This window comes from Rhinatrema bivittatum, chromosome 16, assembly GCF_901001135.1.
Source record: "Rhinatrema bivittatum chromosome 16, aRhiBiv1.1, whole genome shotgun sequence".
NCBI lineage: Eukaryota > Metazoa > Chordata > Amphibia > Gymnophiona > Rhinatrematidae > Rhinatrema > Rhinatrema bivittatum.
The window spans coordinates 22,083,833-22,101,988 of NC_042630.1; the positions used below are offsets into that span (position 1 = coordinate 22,083,833).

The window sequence follows — 18,156 nt, forward strand, 5'->3', positions numbered from 1 at the left end:
TCAAGGTGAACCTAGAAGATGTGGTAGACTTGATTGACAAACTTAAGAGTAGTAAATCACCTGGACCGGATGGTATACACCCCAGAGTTCTGAAGGAACTAAGAAATGAAATTTCAGACCTATTAGTAAAAATTTGTAAACTGTCATTAAAATCATCCATTGTACCTGAAGACTGGAGGATAGCTAATGTAACCCCCATATTTAAAAAGGGCTCCAGGGGCGATCCGGGAAACTACAGACTGGTTAGCCTGACTTCAGTGCCAGGAAAAATAGTAGAAAGTATTCTAAACATCAAAATCACAGAACATATAGAAAGACATGGTTTAATGGAACAACGTCAGCATGGCTTTACTTAAGGCAAGTCTTGCCTCACAAATCTGCTTCACTTTTTGAAGGAGTTAATAAACATGTGGATAAAGGTGAACCTGTAGATGTAGTGTACTTGGATTTTCAGAAGGCATTTGACAAAGTTCCTCATGAAAGGCTTCTAGGACAAATAAAAAGTCATGGGATAGGTGGCGATGTCCTTTTGTGGATTACAAACTGGCTAAAAGACAGGAAACAGAGAGTAGGATTAAATGGACAATTTTCTTAGTGGAAGGGTGTGGGCAGTGGAGTGCCTCAGGGATCTGACTTGGGACCCTTACTTTTCAATATATTTATAAATGATCTAGAAAGAAATACGACAAGTGAGGTAAAGGAAAATTAGTTTCTTACCTGATAATTTTCGTTCCTGTAGTACCAAGGATCAGTCCAGACACCTGGGTTGTGACTCCGCACCAGCAGATGGAGACAGAGCAAGACTTGTCGGGCACCCTCACATATAGTAAGGCACCACCCACAGCTCGTCAGTCTTACGAATGTCAAAGCAAAACAGCAATGAAACCAAACTATCTAACTATACCGCCCCACACTAGGGCCGATTCAACCAAAGCCCCCAGCTGGATCAAAACTTCCAGAAACAGAGGACCAACAACAGATACTGAAAAACCAATGGAACACCAACCGAGCGGACTCTTCTTAAATCTGAAAACAGACTTGGGTGGGAGCCTGGACTGATCCTTGGTACTACAGGAACGAAAATTATCAGGTAAGAAACTAATTTTCCTTTCCCTGTAAGTACCAGGATCAGTCCAGACACCTGGGATGTACCAGAGCTGAACCACCGAGGGCGGGAACCAGAGAGTCCCGCTCGCAGAAATCCAGGTCCGTAACATCCAGCCGATAGTGTCGCGCAAAGGTATGCAACGACTTCCAAGTTGCCGCCCTGCAAAACTGCTGCGGCGACACATACGAAGATTCCGCCCACGAGGTGGTCTGAGCTGGCATCGAGTGGGCGCGGAGGCCCACCGGGACAGACTTACCATTCAATAGGTACGCAGAAGAAATAGCTTCCTTCAACCACCGAGCAATCGATGCTCGAGAAGCAGCGCCACTCTGCTTTGGACCCGAACACAATACAAAAGGGAGGGTCCGAAAACCCGAAATGGATTCGTTACCTCCAGATAACGGAGCAGAACTCTGCGAACATCAAGTTTCTGCAACATCACATGTCCTCAGGAAAGGCAGGCAATTCAATGGTCTGGTTCAAATGAAACGCGGACACCACAGAGGCAGAGAAGCGTGAGAACGGTTCTCGACAAGACAATGCCTGCAACTCCGAAACTCGTCTCGCCGAAGCAATCGCCACAAGAAAAAACCGCCTGAAGGGTCAGATCTTTTAGAGTCGCTCTCCTGAAGGGCTCAAAAGGCGACGAGCACCGCGCAGTGAGCACCAATTAAGAGTCCAGGAAGGACCAGGATGCCGCAACGGAGGCCGCAGATGCTTAGCTTCCCGAAGAAAGCGCGCCACGTCTGGATGATGAGCCAGCGACTTACCTTGCACCTTACCTCTGAGACAGCCAAGCGCCGCTACCTGTACGCAGAGGGTGCTGCATGATAGGTCCTTAGCAAGCCCCGCCGGAAGAAAAGCGAGGACATCCAGTACGGATGGTAACACCGGATTCACCTCACGCGATCTACACTAATCTTGGAACACTGCCCAAACCCGGACATATGCAAACGAGGTAGACCGTTATCGAGAACTCAGCAAGGTAGCTACCACCGCATCCGAATATCCCTTAGACTGCAAACGTTTCCTCTCAAAAACCACGCCGCGAGACCGAAGTGAGCCGCGTCCTCGGACCCTGCCGCAGGAGAGCCGCTTCCCCTCGAAAACGGAGAGGAGCCTCCTTTGCCAAGAGCAAGAGGTCCGCGAACCAAGGCCGTCGTGGCCACTCCGGCGCCACCATCATCACCTCTGGAGGCGACTCTATTCGACGAAGGACCTTGCCGATCAGAGGCCATGGAGGGAACACATATATGAGAACGTCCGTGGGCCAAGGGAGTACCAGAGTATCTACCCCTTTGGCTCCTCGTTCTCTCCGTCGACTGACGAATCGCGGAGCCTTGGTGTTCTGAGCGGTGGCCATCAAATCCATGTGTGGTGTTCTACACCGTTTGCAAATTAGGCGGTAAGCCACCTCCGGCAGCTCCCACTCCCCTGGATCCAATCGATGCCGACTGAGGAAATCCGCTTGGACATTGTCCACTCCGGCGATGTGGGACGCCGTGATGTTGCTGAGGTTCCTCTCCGCCCAAAGCATGAGCAGCCGCGCCTGCTCCGCCACCGCTTGGCTCCTCGTACCTCCCTGGCGATTGATATACGCCACTGTGGTCGCATTGTCCGACAACACTCTGACCGAAGTCCCTCGGAGCAATGGGAGGAACGACTGGAGCACCAACGTGACCACTCTGGTCTCCAAGCAGTTGATGGACCACTGTGATTGAGCTTTGGACCACAGTCCCTGCACCGAGCGGCCCATGCAAATCGCTCCCCAGCCGGAGAAGCTGGCATCCGTGGTGACTACCATCCAGGTGGGCATGAGTAGGGACACTCCGCGTGTCAGATTGTCGGTGCAGAGCCCCCACTGCAAACTGGACCTCACCTGATCCGTGAGCGGGAGGGGAAGGTAAAAACTCCTCGGACACCTGCCGCCAGCGGGAGAGCAATGCGGATTGCAATGGACGTAGATGAGCGAACGCCCAGGGGACTAGCGCCAGCGTTGACGCCATCGATCCCAACACCATCAGGTAATCGCACCCCTGCGGAATCCGGAGGGACAAGAGACGGCGTATCTGACCCTGCAGCTTGCAGACCGGTCCTTGGACAGAAACACCCTGCCTTGCTTCGTGTCGAACAGTGCTCCCAAGTATCCAGGGTCTGGGTGGGAACCAGCCGGATTTTGGCGAGATTGACCACCCATCCGAGTGACTGCAAGAGCTGCAGGACTCTGTCGACTGCCTGTCGGCACGGAATCACGGATGTGGCTCGGATCAGCCAATCGTCCAAGTAGGGGTGAACCAAGAACCCCTCTTTCGCAGCTCGGCTGCCACTACTACCATCACCTTCGGAAACGTCCTCCGAGCCGTGGCAAGTCCGAAGGGGAGAGCTTTGAACTGATAGTGACTGCCCAGGATACCGAACCGCAGATACCGCTGATGGCACTGCCGAATTCCGATGTGAAGGTAAACCTCCGTCAGGTTCAGCGACGCCAGGAGTTCCCCTGGTCGAACCGAAGCTATGACTGAACGGAACGTCTCCATTTCGAAGCGAGGAACGCGAAGACACCGGTTGACACCTTTGAGGTCCAGGATGGGTCGGAAAGTGCCCTCTTTCTTCGGCACTATGAAGTAAATGGAATACCGGCCCAGATGACGCTGTCCTGGAGGCACGGGAACTACGACACAGCGTATCCCGGACCGCCAAACGCTTGATGCCGCCCTCGCAAGGGGACACCAGAAATTTGTCCCCCGGAACCCGAGCAAACTCTAACGCGTACCCGTGGTGTATCACGCTGAGGACCCCCTGGTCCGTAGTTATCCTGGCCCATTCGGGGAAGGAGCCCTCCGCATTTCAATGGGCTGGCTTCGGACCGGTCCCCGACGAGGAACCGCCTTGCCGTCCAACTGCCTTCCACGAAAGGACTGGGACCATGACGACTGATTCGAAGAACCAGATCTATACGGTGCCTCCGACGATCTCTGTGGTCACGACTTCCTGGGCCCCCGAAAGCGGGACCTATTGGAAAACGAAGTCCGAGCCCCGTAGCTGTCCTCCGGCAACTTGAACGCCCGGTGTCACCAAGGGACTCAATTGCGGAGCCAGAGAAGACGTCGGGCCGACACTGCCGAGACCATGGCCCTAGCCGAAGTCTGCAGAAGATCATGCATCGCATTAGCGCTGTACGCAATAACCGCCTCCAAGCCATCCGCTTGCGCCGCCTCCTCACTCGAGAGGCTCGCATTGGCCTGAAGGACCTGAGCCCAGCGCAAGCCGGCCCTCAGGGCAAATTACTACAAAGAGCCACACGTACCCCCAGAGCCGAAACCTCAAAGCTTTCTTGAGCTGAACCTCCAGGTTTCTGTCTTGGATATCTTTGAGGGCCGTGGCCCCCGTCACCGGAATCGTCGACCGGTTAGTGACCGCCGAAACCGCTGCGTCCATTCGAGGAAGACGCAGGAGAGCCAACGCCTCCTCCGGCAACGGGTCCAGCTTATCCATAGCTTTACTAACCTTTAGGCCCCACTCCGGTGTCCCATTCTCGAAAACAGAATATCAGAAGTGGAAAAATGGAACGGAAAAGCCACCGCGGGTCCCGTCAGGCCCAACAGCACTGGGTCCATCTTAGCGTGCTGTCTAGCCTCCATGGGTGGAGCATCCACACCCACTTCCAGAAGAATAGCCGGGATAAGCGGTGCGAGCTCCACCTTCCGGAGCAAGCGCACCACCTTGGGGTCGACACCTTCCACCGCAGGGGTGCCCTTGTTGTACCCCGCATGAAGCGGATCCTCTTCCGCGGGCGCACTGTCGTCCCGCGGGACCCCTACGTCAGGGTCCACGTCCTCGGAAGAAGCCGAGTCGGAGTCGGTCTCCTGGGGGGCCCCGCGGCCCAAGTGCCGCTCCCTAAGCGGGTCCACGGGTCTCCGGGAACCCTCCCCCGCTCGCCTCTTCTGGGGATCAGACCGACTGTCTGGACCCCCCTTGACCTACGACCGTTTCCGTCTCGAGCGTTTACATTTTAAAATTTTCTTTAAAAGCACCGCGAAGTCTGACGAAAACGAGGCCCCAGAATCCGTGCTGGCCTCCTCCTGACTCCGATCCGCCGTAGACGCAGCCCCCCCGCAGGGAATTCCCCCCCGGGGTCCCGCTGCTGAGGAGCCAAACCGGCGGCCTGCCGCCATTTTCCACCGCCCGCCGCGTGGCCTCCCCTACGGACTCCAAAATGGCTGCCGCTCCCGCGCTAAGCGGGAACAGGTCGGCCTCACCGGCACCCGCAGGGGCAGCGCGCGGCGGCGATCACGGTCGAGCGGGAACCCCCCGACCGCCCTCGGACGACCCTTCACCGCCCGATAACCAAGAGGAGCATAGGCCGTCGCGCACGCGCACGGAGCCGCACTCAAAATGGCCGCCGTTCCCGCGCTAGGCGGGAACAGGTCGGCCTCACCGGCACCTGCAGGGGCAGTGCGCGGCGGCGATCGCGGTCGAGCGGGAACCCCCCGACCGCCCTCGGACGACCCTTCACCGCCCGATAACCAAGAGGAGCATAGCCCGTCGCGCCCGCGCACGGAGCCGCACTCGCAGCACGTACCCCTCTTTGGCATGCGCCGCACCGGTCCAGACCGCCGAAAATGCCGAAAGAAAAAGAGAAAACCCAGCAAATCAAGCAGCCCCCGGAACGCTCCCCCCACGAAGAGCCAAGCAGACCGCATGGACAGCGAAAAACGGCAAGAAATAAAACAAAGTCCTTTTTTTTTTTTTTTTTCTACTTGTCGCTGACCTTGGTCCTGAACTGACTGGTCCAGCGGGGGTGAGTGAACCGGGCTCCCCGGTGTCACCCCCGGCGCTGCTGCCAGAGACAGGCTGGGTCCTCAACCCTCAGCAGCGGCCTCGACCAGGGGAGGGTGGTCCCCTCAGGACCTCACAACCCCCCTGGGAGGCACTCAGGACAAGTGAAGCCGTCTGTAATTTTCCTTTTTTTTTTTTTTTTTCTAAATAATCCAATCCAATTAAACCAAATTAAACCAAATCCAACAACCCTGACTAGCTACACAACTACCCAGGGATCCACAGAGCCTGTGGGTGAACCTGCCCCATCTGCTGGAGACAGAGAAAGACTGACGAGCTGTGGGTGGTGCCTTACTATATGTGAGGGTGCCCGACAAGTCTTGCTCTGTCTCCATCTGCTGGTGCGGAGTCACAACCCAGGTGTCTGGACTGATCCTGGTACGTACAGGGAATCAAATTTGCAGATGATACAAAATTGTTCAGAGTAGTTAAATCACAAGCAGATTGTGATAAATTGCAGGAAGACCTTGTGAGGCTGGAAAATTGGGCATCAAAATGGCAGATGAAATTTAGTGTGGATAAGTGCATATAGGGAAAAATAACCCATGCTATAGTTACACAATGTTAGGTTCCATATTAGGTGCTACAACCCAAGAAAGAGATCTAGGCGTCATAGTGATAACACATTGAAATCGTCTGTTCAGTGTGCTGCGGCAGTCAAAAAAGCAAACAGAATGTTGGGAATTATTAGAAAGGGAATGGTGAATAAAATGTAAAATGTCATAATGCCTATGTATCGCTCCATGGTGAGACCGCACCTTGAATACTGTGTACAATTCTGGTCGCCGCATCTCAAAAAAGATATAATTGCGATGGAGAAGGTACAGAGAAGGGCGACCAAAATGATAAAGGGAATGGAACAGCTCCCCTATGAGGAAAGACTAAAGAGGTTAGGACTTTTCAGCTTGGAGAAGAGACGACTGAGGGGGGATATGATAGAGGTGTTTAAAATCATGAGAGGTCTAGAACGGGTAGATGTGAATCGGTTATTTACTCTTTTGGATAGTAGAAAGACTAGGGGGCACTCCATGAAGTTAGCATGGGGCACATTTAAAACTAATCGGAGAAAGTTCTTTTTTACTCAACGCACAATTAAACTCTGGAATTTGTTGCCAGAGAATGTGGTTAGTGCAGTTAGTATAGCTGTGTTAAAAAAAGGATTGGATAAGTTCTTGGAGGAGAAGTCCATTACCTGCTATTAAGTTCACTTAGAGAATAGCCACTGCCATTAGCAATGGTTACATGGAATAGACTTAGTTTTTGGGTACTTGCCAGGTTCTTATGGCCTGGATTGGCCACTGTTGGAAACAGGATGCTGGGCTTGATGGACCCTTGGTCTGACCCAGTATGGCATTTTCTTATGTTCTTATGTGAGGAAAAAGAGGGAGAAAACTTTCAAAGTCCTCTTTTTTTTTTTTTAAAACAAGAATTTAATACTTGCTTGATCCAGACCAAAAGTAAAGAAAATCCCCTCAGGAAAACTAAGGGAAGAAGAAGAAGGGGAACCATAGGTTCAGCTGCCTGCACCTGCTGGAGACAGATGAATACTGAAGGGGTGTAGGGTAGACTCTGTCCTGATATAAGATACCCTCACAAATTTGGTCTGTCTCCACCTGCTGGACGGGAGGCTCAACCACGGTCTGGACTGATCCAGGTACGTACAGGGAAAGGTGGTATATAAAATGTTATAAATAAATACTTGTAAAATAAATATATAAATAAATACATGAAGGTACATGTGTGTGTGTGTGATATAGCCCATCAGAACACCCCTTTCCATACTGGTTCCTGCTGTTTTGACAAGAGCCCAACCCACTCCTAACCTTTCAACTCCACTTTCTTCTTTAAAGGTTTAGTGTTTTCCATCTTGAGAAATACCAGCTCCTGAAAAAACAGTGAGGTCAATATTCAAAACCATTTAGATGGATAACTTGTCTGTCTAAATGGCAAGTTTCTGTATGTTCAGCCTCTTATCCGCCTAGATTTTAGCTGGATAAGTCATTAGCCGACTAGATTTCAGCCGGATAAAAAAAAAGAGGTGTTCTGGGATGTTTCAGGGAGGAGATAAGTTATTCAGTTAGCCAGTTATAATTAAAAATCAGTTAAGTTAAGTTTGCTGGATAACTTCCTACTTAAGAGCAATTGAATTATTCTACTGGTATATCCTTCCCAACAATTTTTCTTATTCCCATATAGCCACATTTATCACATATAAATATTCATTTTAAAATTTTTTAATTTTTTAATATTATTTATGTAGGACCCACACTTCAAGAGTTTGTATATCAATCAAACCCAAATTGATACTAGGTCCCTTTACTTTATTTTCAATATTTCATCAATTTTTCTAAAAATAATTTTCAATGATGTCTCTCAAAACGCTAACTCCGATATCTGATCATTTTAAGCAATCATAAATTGGTAAATACTGAAGTCAGGTCGTGGAAGAAAAAAAGAAAATTATTCCTTACCTGCTAATTTTCGTTCCTGTAGTACCAAGGATCAGTCCAGACAGTGGGTTATCTCTCCCTTCCAGCAGATGGAGTCAATTAGAACTTTGAAGGATGCTTCCTTTATAAGGTAGTGCACCCTCTACTAATCCTCAGTATAGAGTATATCAAAGCAAAGAGGAAAATCAGGATGGATCAAGAACAATAGAATTAAGTAACAAATAACAGAGTGCAAAAGGCACAAAACAGTGTCAAACAACAAGCTTGCAGAATGAACCATTAACCAGCCAAAGGAAAAAAGGCATTGAAGAACAATTTGAGCAGAGAGGCAATCCCAAACCCAATAAAACAGTCAGGGAGGGCATCTGGACTGATCCTTGGTACTACAGGAATGAAAATTAGCAGGTAAGGAATAATTTTCTTTTCCCTGTACGTACCAGGATCAGTCCAGACAGTGGGATGTACCAAAGCTTCCCTACGTAGGGTGGGCTCCGGAAAGCCCTGCTCGAATGACCCTAGAGCCAAAGGAGCCAAAAGTAGGCGACTGTATGTGTAGACAATAATGACGAGCAAAAGAATGTAACGATTTCCAAGATGCCGCTCGACAAATCTCCTGAAATGAGACCGATTGCATCTCCGCCCAGGAAGCAGCTTGAGCTCGAAGAGAATGGGCCTTGACACCCGCCGGAGGTTGTTGACCCGCTCCAATGTAGGCCACCAAGATCGCCTCCTTCAGCCAGTGAGCAATGGTAGTTTTCAACGCCTTGGCCCCCCTTCCTCGGACCATGCCAGAGAACAAAAAGATGGTCCGAGAAGCGAAAATCATTAGTGACTTCCAGATAGCGAATGAGGATACACTTGACATCTAGCTTGCGTAGATCCGCCGATGCATCCGCTGAGAAGGACGGAAGCTCTACCATCTGATTCAAGTGGAACTCGGAAACCACCTTGGGCAGAAAAGCGGCACAGTGCGCAAGGAAACTCCCGAATCCATAAAACGAAGGTAGGGCTCTCTGCACGAGAGTGCTTGAAGCTCCGAGATTCTGCGGGCAGAACAGATAGCTACCAGGAAAACAGTCTTGAGAGCGATATCCTTGAGGGTCGTGGAACGCATGGGTTCAAAGGGTGGACCGACCCAGATTCGGAGAAAGAGATTGAGAATCCACGAAGGATAAAGAGCGTGGATCGGGGTTTTCATGTGCTTCACCCCCCTGAGGAATCGGATGATATCCGGGTGAGAGGAAAGGGAAGTTCCCTTTCGTTGATGAAGTACAGAGCCTAGGGCAAAGACTTGCACTGTCAGCGAGTTGTAGGCCAGACTCTTGTCCAGTCCCTATTGAAGAAAAGATACGATCTGAGCCACCGAGGCGGTCCGTGGCAACACAGGTATGGAGTCACAACAGTTCTCAAAAACTATCCATACCCTGATTTAGGAGATGGAGGTAGACGTCTTGCTAGCCTTGAGGAGGGACGAGATAACGGCCTCTGGGTATCCACGCCATCTAAGCCGGTGCCTCTCAAAAGCCAGGCTGCAAGACAGAAGCGATCCGCCTGGGCGAAAGATACCGGACCCTGATGCAGCAAGCATGGAAGATGACCCAGACAAAGAGGTCTGTCCACTGCGAGGTTGATCAAGTCTGCAAACCACGGACAATGGGGCCATTCTGGTGCCACCAGCATTACCGGACCCTGGTGGGACTCTATTCTCCGGAGCACCTTGCCCACCAGAGGCCAAAGGGAAACACGTAGAGGAGAACGTGACTGGGCCAGGGGAGGACTAAGGCATCCATTCCCTCTGTGTCGTACTCTCTTCTGCGACTGAAGAACCGAGCTGCCTTGGCATTCCGGGAGGTTGCCATTAGATCCAGATAGGGGGTCCCCCATCTGAGGAACAGGAGATTCACCGCCTCCTCTGAGAGTTCCCACTCTCCGGGATCTAGATGTTGATGACTGAGAAAGTCGGCTTGAACGTTGTTTGCGCCTGCGATGTGGGAAGCCGCTAGGTGGGAGAGATGAGTCTCCGCCCACGCCATCAACCTGTGTCCCGAGAGACATGCCGGCTCCTTGTGCCCCCTTGGCGATTGATGTAGGCCACAATGGTTGCATTGTCTGAGAGTATTCGGACTGCGAGATGATGGACGAGAGGTAGGTAGCGTTTCAATGCCAGACGCACTGCTCTGGGCTCCAAGCGATTGATCAGCCAAGTTGCTTGGGATGGCGTCCACTTCCCTTGCGCAGAACTCATCTGGCACACCACTCCCCAGCCAGAGAGATTGGCATCCGTCGTGACGATTACCCATTTCGGGATATCCAAAGGAACACCCTGGAGAAGATGAGACAGGTTGAACCACCATGAGAGACTGCCCTTGGCTCCCTGTGCGCGAGGAAGGATGGCGTGGAAGTCCTGAGACACTGGCTTCCAGCGGGAGAGCAAGGCTCGCTGTAAGGGACGCAAATGTGCAAACGCCCAGGGGATCGATGGTGGATCCCAGGACCTGGAGGTAATCCCACGCCGTTGGAAGCGAGAGACGAATGAATCGCTGTATCTGAGCTATGAGTGTATGAGCCCTGTCCGGGGGCCGAGACACCTTGCCCAGCGCTGTGTCGAAATGTGCCCCCAGGAAGTCCAGAGACTGAGATGGAGAAAGGTTGCTCTTGGCGAAGCTGACCACCCAACCGAGGGAGTGAAGAAGTGTCAACACCTTGTCGACCGCCTGGTGGCACTGGGCTGAGGACTTTGCCCAAATAAGCCAGTCGTCCAGGTATGGGTGCACCAAGACTCCCTCCATCCGGAGAGCGGCAACCACTACTATCATCACCTTCGTGAAGGTTCGAGGAGCGGTCGCAAGACCAAAGGGTAGAGCCTGGAACTGGAAATGCTATCCCAGAATCTTGAATCGCAGAAAACGCTGGTGCGCTTGGAGGATGGGAATGTGTATATAAGCTTCCATCAGATCCAGGGAGGCCAAAAATTCTCCGGAGTGTACCGCCGCTATCACGGAGCGCAAGGTTTCCATCCAAAAGTGGGGAATCTTGAGGGCCCTGTTGACCATCTTGAGACTCAAGATCGGGCGGAAGGAACCTTCCTTCTTGGGGACTACGAAGTATACCGAATAATGTACCCGGCCTACTTCCGGGGGGGGGGGGGGGGGACGGGACGAATCGCTCCGAGAGCCAGAAGCCTGTCGAGTGTCTGCCGGACTATGAGTTGTTTCTGGACTGGGCCACATGGAGAGAAGAGGAACCTGTCTCTTAGCGACCGAGAAAATTCTAACGCTTAGCCGTGTCTTAGAATATCCAGGAGCCACTGATCTGACGTGATGTTGACCCACTCCTCCTAGAAAAGGGAGAGACGTCCCCCTATCCTGGGGATCGGGGAGTGAGCCGGCATAGCTTCATTGTGAAGACTTGGAGGATGTCCCCTGGGCCGGACCAGAGCGGGGCTGTCTTAGAGCACGAAAGGACTGAGTCCAGGATTGAGATCGAGAGGACGGCTGACAAGGAGCTGCATTCCTTGCCTGGCAGAAACGATGTTTATTCCTTAATCGGCTTCTAGTGGAATTAAAAGACCTAGAAGAACGAGGGCGATCCTCTGGCAATTTGTGTACCTTATTTTCTCCGAGGGACTTGATAATCTGGTCCAGATCCTCCCCAAATAGTAGCTTGCCCTTGAAGGGTAGGGATCCCAGCTACGACTTGGAAGAAAAATCTGCCGACCAGTTGCGAAGCCAGAGGAGGCGTCTAGCCGAGACTGCAGAAACCATAGATCTGGCCAATACTCTCAGAATGTCATATAGAGCGTCTGCTCCATATGCTATGATGGCCTCCAGGTGGTCTGCCTGAAGTGCTTCCTCAGGAGGCAACTCCTGGGAGCTGAGCAGCTGTTGAAGCCAGCGGAGGCCTGCACGCTGAGCGAAGGAACTACAAATGGCCGCCCGGACCCCCAGGGCGGGCACCTCGAAAACTCTCTTAAGATAAACTTCCAGCTTTCGATCTTGAAGATCTCGCAAGGCTGCACCACCCATTACTGGAATGGTAGTTCTTTTCGTCACCGCTGAGACTGCAGAATCTACTTTGGGAACCTTAAGAAGCTCCAGGAAATCATCCAGGAGAGGATATAGCTTATCCATGGTTCTGCCGACCTTGAGGGAGGTATCCGGAGAATTCCATTCCCCGGATAACAGTTGAAGGAACGTGGGATGGGAAGGAAAGGTCCTATAAGGCGGACGTAGACCAGCCAGAAGGGGGTCCCCTTTCTTCGCTGGTGGAATAGGCTCAGGTGGGTCCTGAGGGGCCTCAATGTCCAATTCCTGTAGGATATGTGGAATGAGGGGGTCCAGCTCATCCTTCTGGAAGATCCACAGGACTCTAGGATCATCCCCTTCCAATTGAGCTGTAGTTGAAGGTTCATCCGGATCCGGGTCCTGCTGAGGAACAGACCCCCCGCAGAGGGGTGTACCAAATGGACCCTCGGAGCGCTTGAGGTGGTCGGAGGTACCCCTGGTCCCGGGACCGCTGACCCTTGGGCTCTCCCCATGGTCTGGGCATTTCCCAAGACCTCAGTGGAATCAGCCATTCTGGGTACCTTAGGAGGAGGAGGTCCCGCCAGAAATTCCTGGTGCTGGCCCATTCTGGCCAGGTAAGCATTGTGAAGCAGGAGAACAAAATCCATGGAAAACGGAGGTGGCCCCGATGGAGGAAGAGTGGGAAGATCCCATGATGGAGGAAAAGTCTCCAGAGGTGGAACGGGTGTCAAAACTGACAGCTGAGATGAAAAAGGAGTGTCCTGCTTTTCTGTTAGCGCCGGAGCAGCCAAGTCTGGAGACAAAATGGCCACCGTTCCCGCAGTCAGCGGGATCGGGGCCGGCCCCTGAGCGTCGAGGCGCGCCAGAAGACGAGAACCAGAGTGGCCCAGTGGTTGAGAGGGTCTCTTCCCCACCAGGGAGGCAAGCTGTGCAAATCCCCTCGCGGGAGAGCTTCGACCCGGGCTCTCCACAAGCGCAGCACCTAGACGAAGGAGGCATGGGGAACCCCGACAGAGCCGCGAGGGAACCAGCTGTTAACGCGAGAAATAGGCAAAGTTTAAAGCTGCGGGAAGCGGGAAAAACCTCCACTTCAGCCTGTTCTTCCTCACGCTCACCAGGTTCGTGGCTGTAAGAACGGGTAATAGCCTCCACTTCAGTCCTGCTCTCTCTCTAACCCTCAGCGACCCACAGATAGAGGCACAGAGGAATAACGCCTCTCTGTGCCGGCTGCCCCGAGGAAAACGGCATCTCAGGGGCAGCGGGTCGGATAGCAGCCACAGGGGGAGAGGTCGGCACCACCGACTTGCACCCCAGAGAGAGGAAGAGAGGAAATAACCTGTCAAAGGGAAATAAAAACAAACTTACCCCGACAACAGAAATGGGAGGGGTGAGGAGAGCTGCAAATAGTAGTGCCTGCAAGCAATAGAATGCTCCCACTAAAGGAAAGCTCTCCAAATAATTCCCTCAGAAAATTCAAAATTCAAAGATTTTTTTTTTTTTTTTTTAAATTAGACTTGATCCATCCAAAAGAAAGGATAGCTGAGGAAAATAGAGAAAATTCCTAAAATAGCTTTCTAGTCATCTCAGTGGGGAACGAAAGCCACCACTGTCATCTGCTGGAGTCAAGAGAATACTGGGGATTAGTAGAGGGTGCACTACCTTATAAGGAAGCATCCTTCAAAGTTCTAATTGACTCCATCTGCTGGAAGGGGGAAATATCCCACTGTCTGGACTGATCCTGGTACGTACAGGGAATGTGAAGATAGCCGCTTTGATATTGAGCTGATGGAACAGATTGAAGAGAAGATTCCCCCTGAGGTAGAACGTTTTGTTTTGAAACATGATCATGTCGGGGTTGGACTAATGCTAGCTGTGCAGAGATGAGTATTTACCAATTTATGATTGCTTAAAATGATCACGGGATTGGACTAATGCTAGCTGTGCAGAGATGAGTATTTACCAATTTATGATTGCTTAAAATGATCACTGATATTGGAGTTCGTCAGCATTATGGAAATGATTTTTAGAAAAATTTGAAAAATTGATGAAATATTGAAAATAAAGTAAAGCGACCTAGTACCAATTTGGGTTTGATTGATATACAAACTCTTGAAGTGTGGGTCCTACATAAATAATATGAAAAAATTAAAAAATTAATAAATAAAAATAAATATTTATATGTGATAAATGTGGCTATATGGGAATAAGAAAAATTGTTGGGAAGGATATACCAGTAGACTAATTCAATTGCGCTTGTGTGACTAGCAGTCTCTGGAATACATTTTTAAAATATTGGGCAGATTTTGTGATTTAACTTCCTACTTAACCAGATTTTCAAAAGATATCTAGTTAGGCAGCACTTTTAACAAACAAAAAAAAAGGGTGCTATGGCCCAATTCTGAGCCTTTCCCCACCAAGTTTGAAATATGCCCTGTTGGGCCATCTACCTTACACTTCCTAATCTCCTTATAAATTAAAAAAAAAATGCTTTGGGGGTCTGCTGTTGCCCCACCTCCCCACCCCATACCCACGTCAATCTATATTTAAACTGCTGCTGTCACCAAACCTTCCCACCACCCCTCCAGACCTCCCCACCCCATCCCTGTGAACCATAAAAATTTCCATCAGGAACAGAGTATGACTTACCTGCTCTATCTTTAGAAGCGTAAACTATGTGTAGTTTACATTTCCAGCACAGTTCATCACAGAAGCTGCGCTGGAGCATGCCAGGTACAGGTAAGTCATGCCCAGCTCCTGACAGAGATTTTTAGAGTTCAGGGAATGAGCAGAGGGTCCAAAAGGGTGCAGAGAAACAGAACAGAGGGACCAGGAGAGTGTGGAAAAGCAGTTTAAGCTAGTTGGGGTTGGGAAGGTTTCGCGGCAGCAGTGGTTTAATTATATATGATCTGAGAATAGGAATGGGCAACAGCAGACCACAAGAGTTTTGTTTTTTTAATTTACAGGGGGATTAGGGAATGTTAGGTCGATGGCCTGATAAGGCATATTTCAAACTTGGAGAGGGAAGGCACAGAATAGGAAAATTAGTTCTTACTAGATAATTTTCGTTCCTGTAGTACCACGGATCAGTCCAGACTGCTGGGTTTTGTCTCCCTTCCAGCAGATGGAGACAGAGAAAAACTTGTAAAGCACCCCCTCTTAACCTGGTATGCTACCTGCAACTCCTCAGTATAAAAATTATCAAAGCATAAATAACTTTAGAGGATAACAGTGCAGCAAAAAAGTATAAATTTGTAGATCAAGCGACAATGTAGAAAAAAAACTTTTAAACTGGTTAATAAAATATAATAAACATGAAGCCTTCTTATGGTTTCTTCAGCTGAAAATTTAACAACGGACAGCGCGGACTCTCACAAGGGACGGCGTCTGGACTGATCCGTGGTACTACAGGAACGAAAATTACCGGGTAAGAACTAATTTTCCTTTCCCTGTACGTACCCAGATCAGTCCAGACTGTTGGGATGTACCAAAGCTTCCTTACACAGGGTGGGACCTAGAGAGTCCCACTTGCAGAACAGCTCTGCCAAAGTTACCGTCCTCAGGAGAATGAACATCCAAATGGTAGTGACGAGCAAAGGTAAGAAGTGTCTTCCATGTTGCTGCTCTGCAAATTTCCTGAGGCGACACAGACTGACATTCAGCCCAAGAAGAAGCTTGAATGCGGAGAGAGTGCGCTTTCAAGCCGTCGGGTACCGGTCGCCCCCAACAAATATAAGCCGACGATATGGCCTCCTTCAACCACTGCGCTATAGTCGCCTTGGACGCCTGTTGTCCTTTCTTAGCGCCATTCCACAAGATGAACAAATGATCAGAAACTCGGAAAGAATTTGTGACCTCCAAATAGCATAGGAGAACTCTCCTAACATCTAGGCGTTTCAACTCCTTAGCATGCAGTGCTTGCATATCAATACTCGAAAAAGCCGGAAGCTCCACAGACTGATTCAGATGAAATAAAGAAACTACCTTCATTAGAAAGGAGGGAACCGTTCTAAGAGAGACCCCCAAGTCCGAGAAGCGTAAAAACGGCTCCCTACAAGAAAGAACTTGAAGTTCAGAAACTCTGCGAGCCGAGCAAATAGCCACTAAAAACACCATTTTTAAAGTGAGATCCTTCAAGGTAGCTCTCTTGAGAGACTCAAAAGGAGCATCACACAAGACTCTCAGGACCAAATTCAAACTCCAGGACGGACAAACCGCCCGGACCGGAGGATTCAAATGTTTAGCCCCTTGAAGAAAACGGACCACATCAGGATGCGACGCGAGAGAACGGCCACATGAAGTTTACCTAGGAGACAACCCAAAGCTGCTACCTGAACTCGAAGGGAATTAAAAGATAACCCCTGTGCTAGGCCTTTCTGTAAAAAGGCCAAAATCTGAGGCACTGACGACAGACGGGGCAGTACTTCGTGTTCCCTGCACCAGGACTCAAAAACTCTCCACACTCGAACATACGTGAGAGATGTGGATGGCTTACGAGCCTGAAGGAGGGTAGAAACATAGAAACATAGAAATGACGGCAGAAGAAGACCAAATGGCCCATCCAGTCTGCCCAGCAAGCTTCACACATTTTTTCTCTCATACTTATCTGTTTCTCTTAGCTTTTGGTTCTATTTCCCTTCCACCCCCACCTTTAATGTAGAGAGCAGTGATGGAGCTGCATCCAAGTGAAATATCTAGCTTGATTAGTTAGGGGTAGTAGCCGCCGCAATAAGCAAGCTACACCCATGCTTATTTGTTTTACCCAGACTATGTTATACAGCCCCTATTGGTTGTTTTTCTTCTCCCCTGCCGTTGAAGCAGGGAGCTATGCTGGATATGCGTGAAGTATCAGTTTTCTTTTTTTCTCTCCTGCCGTTGAAGCAGAGAGCTATTTATTTATTTATTTATTGTTTTTGTTATACCGAGTTTCATGATAGGCATCACATAACCCGGTTTACAAATAACAAGGAGTGTAAAGCATAACGTAACATAAAAAACAATATTTTCAATAAGAACCTTGAACTTTAAATACAGTGAATCAGAAAAAGGGAGAGGGAAAGTTACAAAAAACAAGGAAAATAAACTTGGGATGGAAGGGGAGAAATTGAACAGCACAATATTTACATTTCAGCCTATTGATACATTAGAATAGCAAGTGAAAAAATAAGACTATGAAACGGTACATAGGTAATCAAATGAATAAATATGACACAGTTGTGAATGGTAATAGTATGATAAATATTCAGCAGGAATTAGTGAGAGAGGGTTTGAGGTTGGTTGATTCATGTTTACATTCCATTATTGCATACGAGTTAGTGCTAGTGAGAGGAGGTTTTATTCAAGGCTTGGAAATGCTTTTTTGAAAAGCCAAGTTTTTAGTCTTTTCCTAAATGTTAAAGAGCATGGCTCTTGTCTCAAATCAGGTGGGATCGAGTTCCAGAGAGCTGGACCTGCTGATGAGAAGGCTCTAGGACTCAAGGATTTATGTTGGTAGGTTTTGGCCTTTGGAATTTGGAGTGACTCTTTGTAGTGTTCCCTGATAGGCCTGGCGGAGGTGAATTTTTTAAGTGGTATTTGTAGGTCGAGTTGCGTGTGTTGGTTGATAGTTTTGTAAATGATGTTAATGGTTTTGTACATGATTCTATAGTGGATCGGAAGCCAATGGAGGTTTTTGAGAATAGGTGAAATGTGGTCAATTTTCCTGGAATTTGTAAGGATTCTGGCTGCAGAGTTCTGA

General features: G+C 49.6%; 1 protein-coding gene across 7 annotated transcripts in view; it reads right to left on the reverse strand.

Annotated features, from left to right (window-relative positions):
* Window positions 1–18,156, reverse strand: part of ZCWPW1 (zinc finger CW-type and PWWP domain containing 1) — a 251,709-nt gene that overhangs the window by 7,178 nt on the left and 226,375 nt on the right. For 5 of the 7 annotated variants that reach the window (XM_029580560.1, XM_029580562.1, XM_029580561.1 and 2 more), the window contains one exon: window positions 7,771–7,831. The exons of the other annotated variants lie outside the window; for them this stretch is intronic. In XM_029580560.1, coding sequence (XP_029436420.1) covers window positions 7,771–7,831 — 61 coding nt within the window. The remainder of the gene's footprint in view (window positions 1–7,770; window positions 7,832–18,156) is intronic. 7 annotated transcript variants of the gene reach the window in all.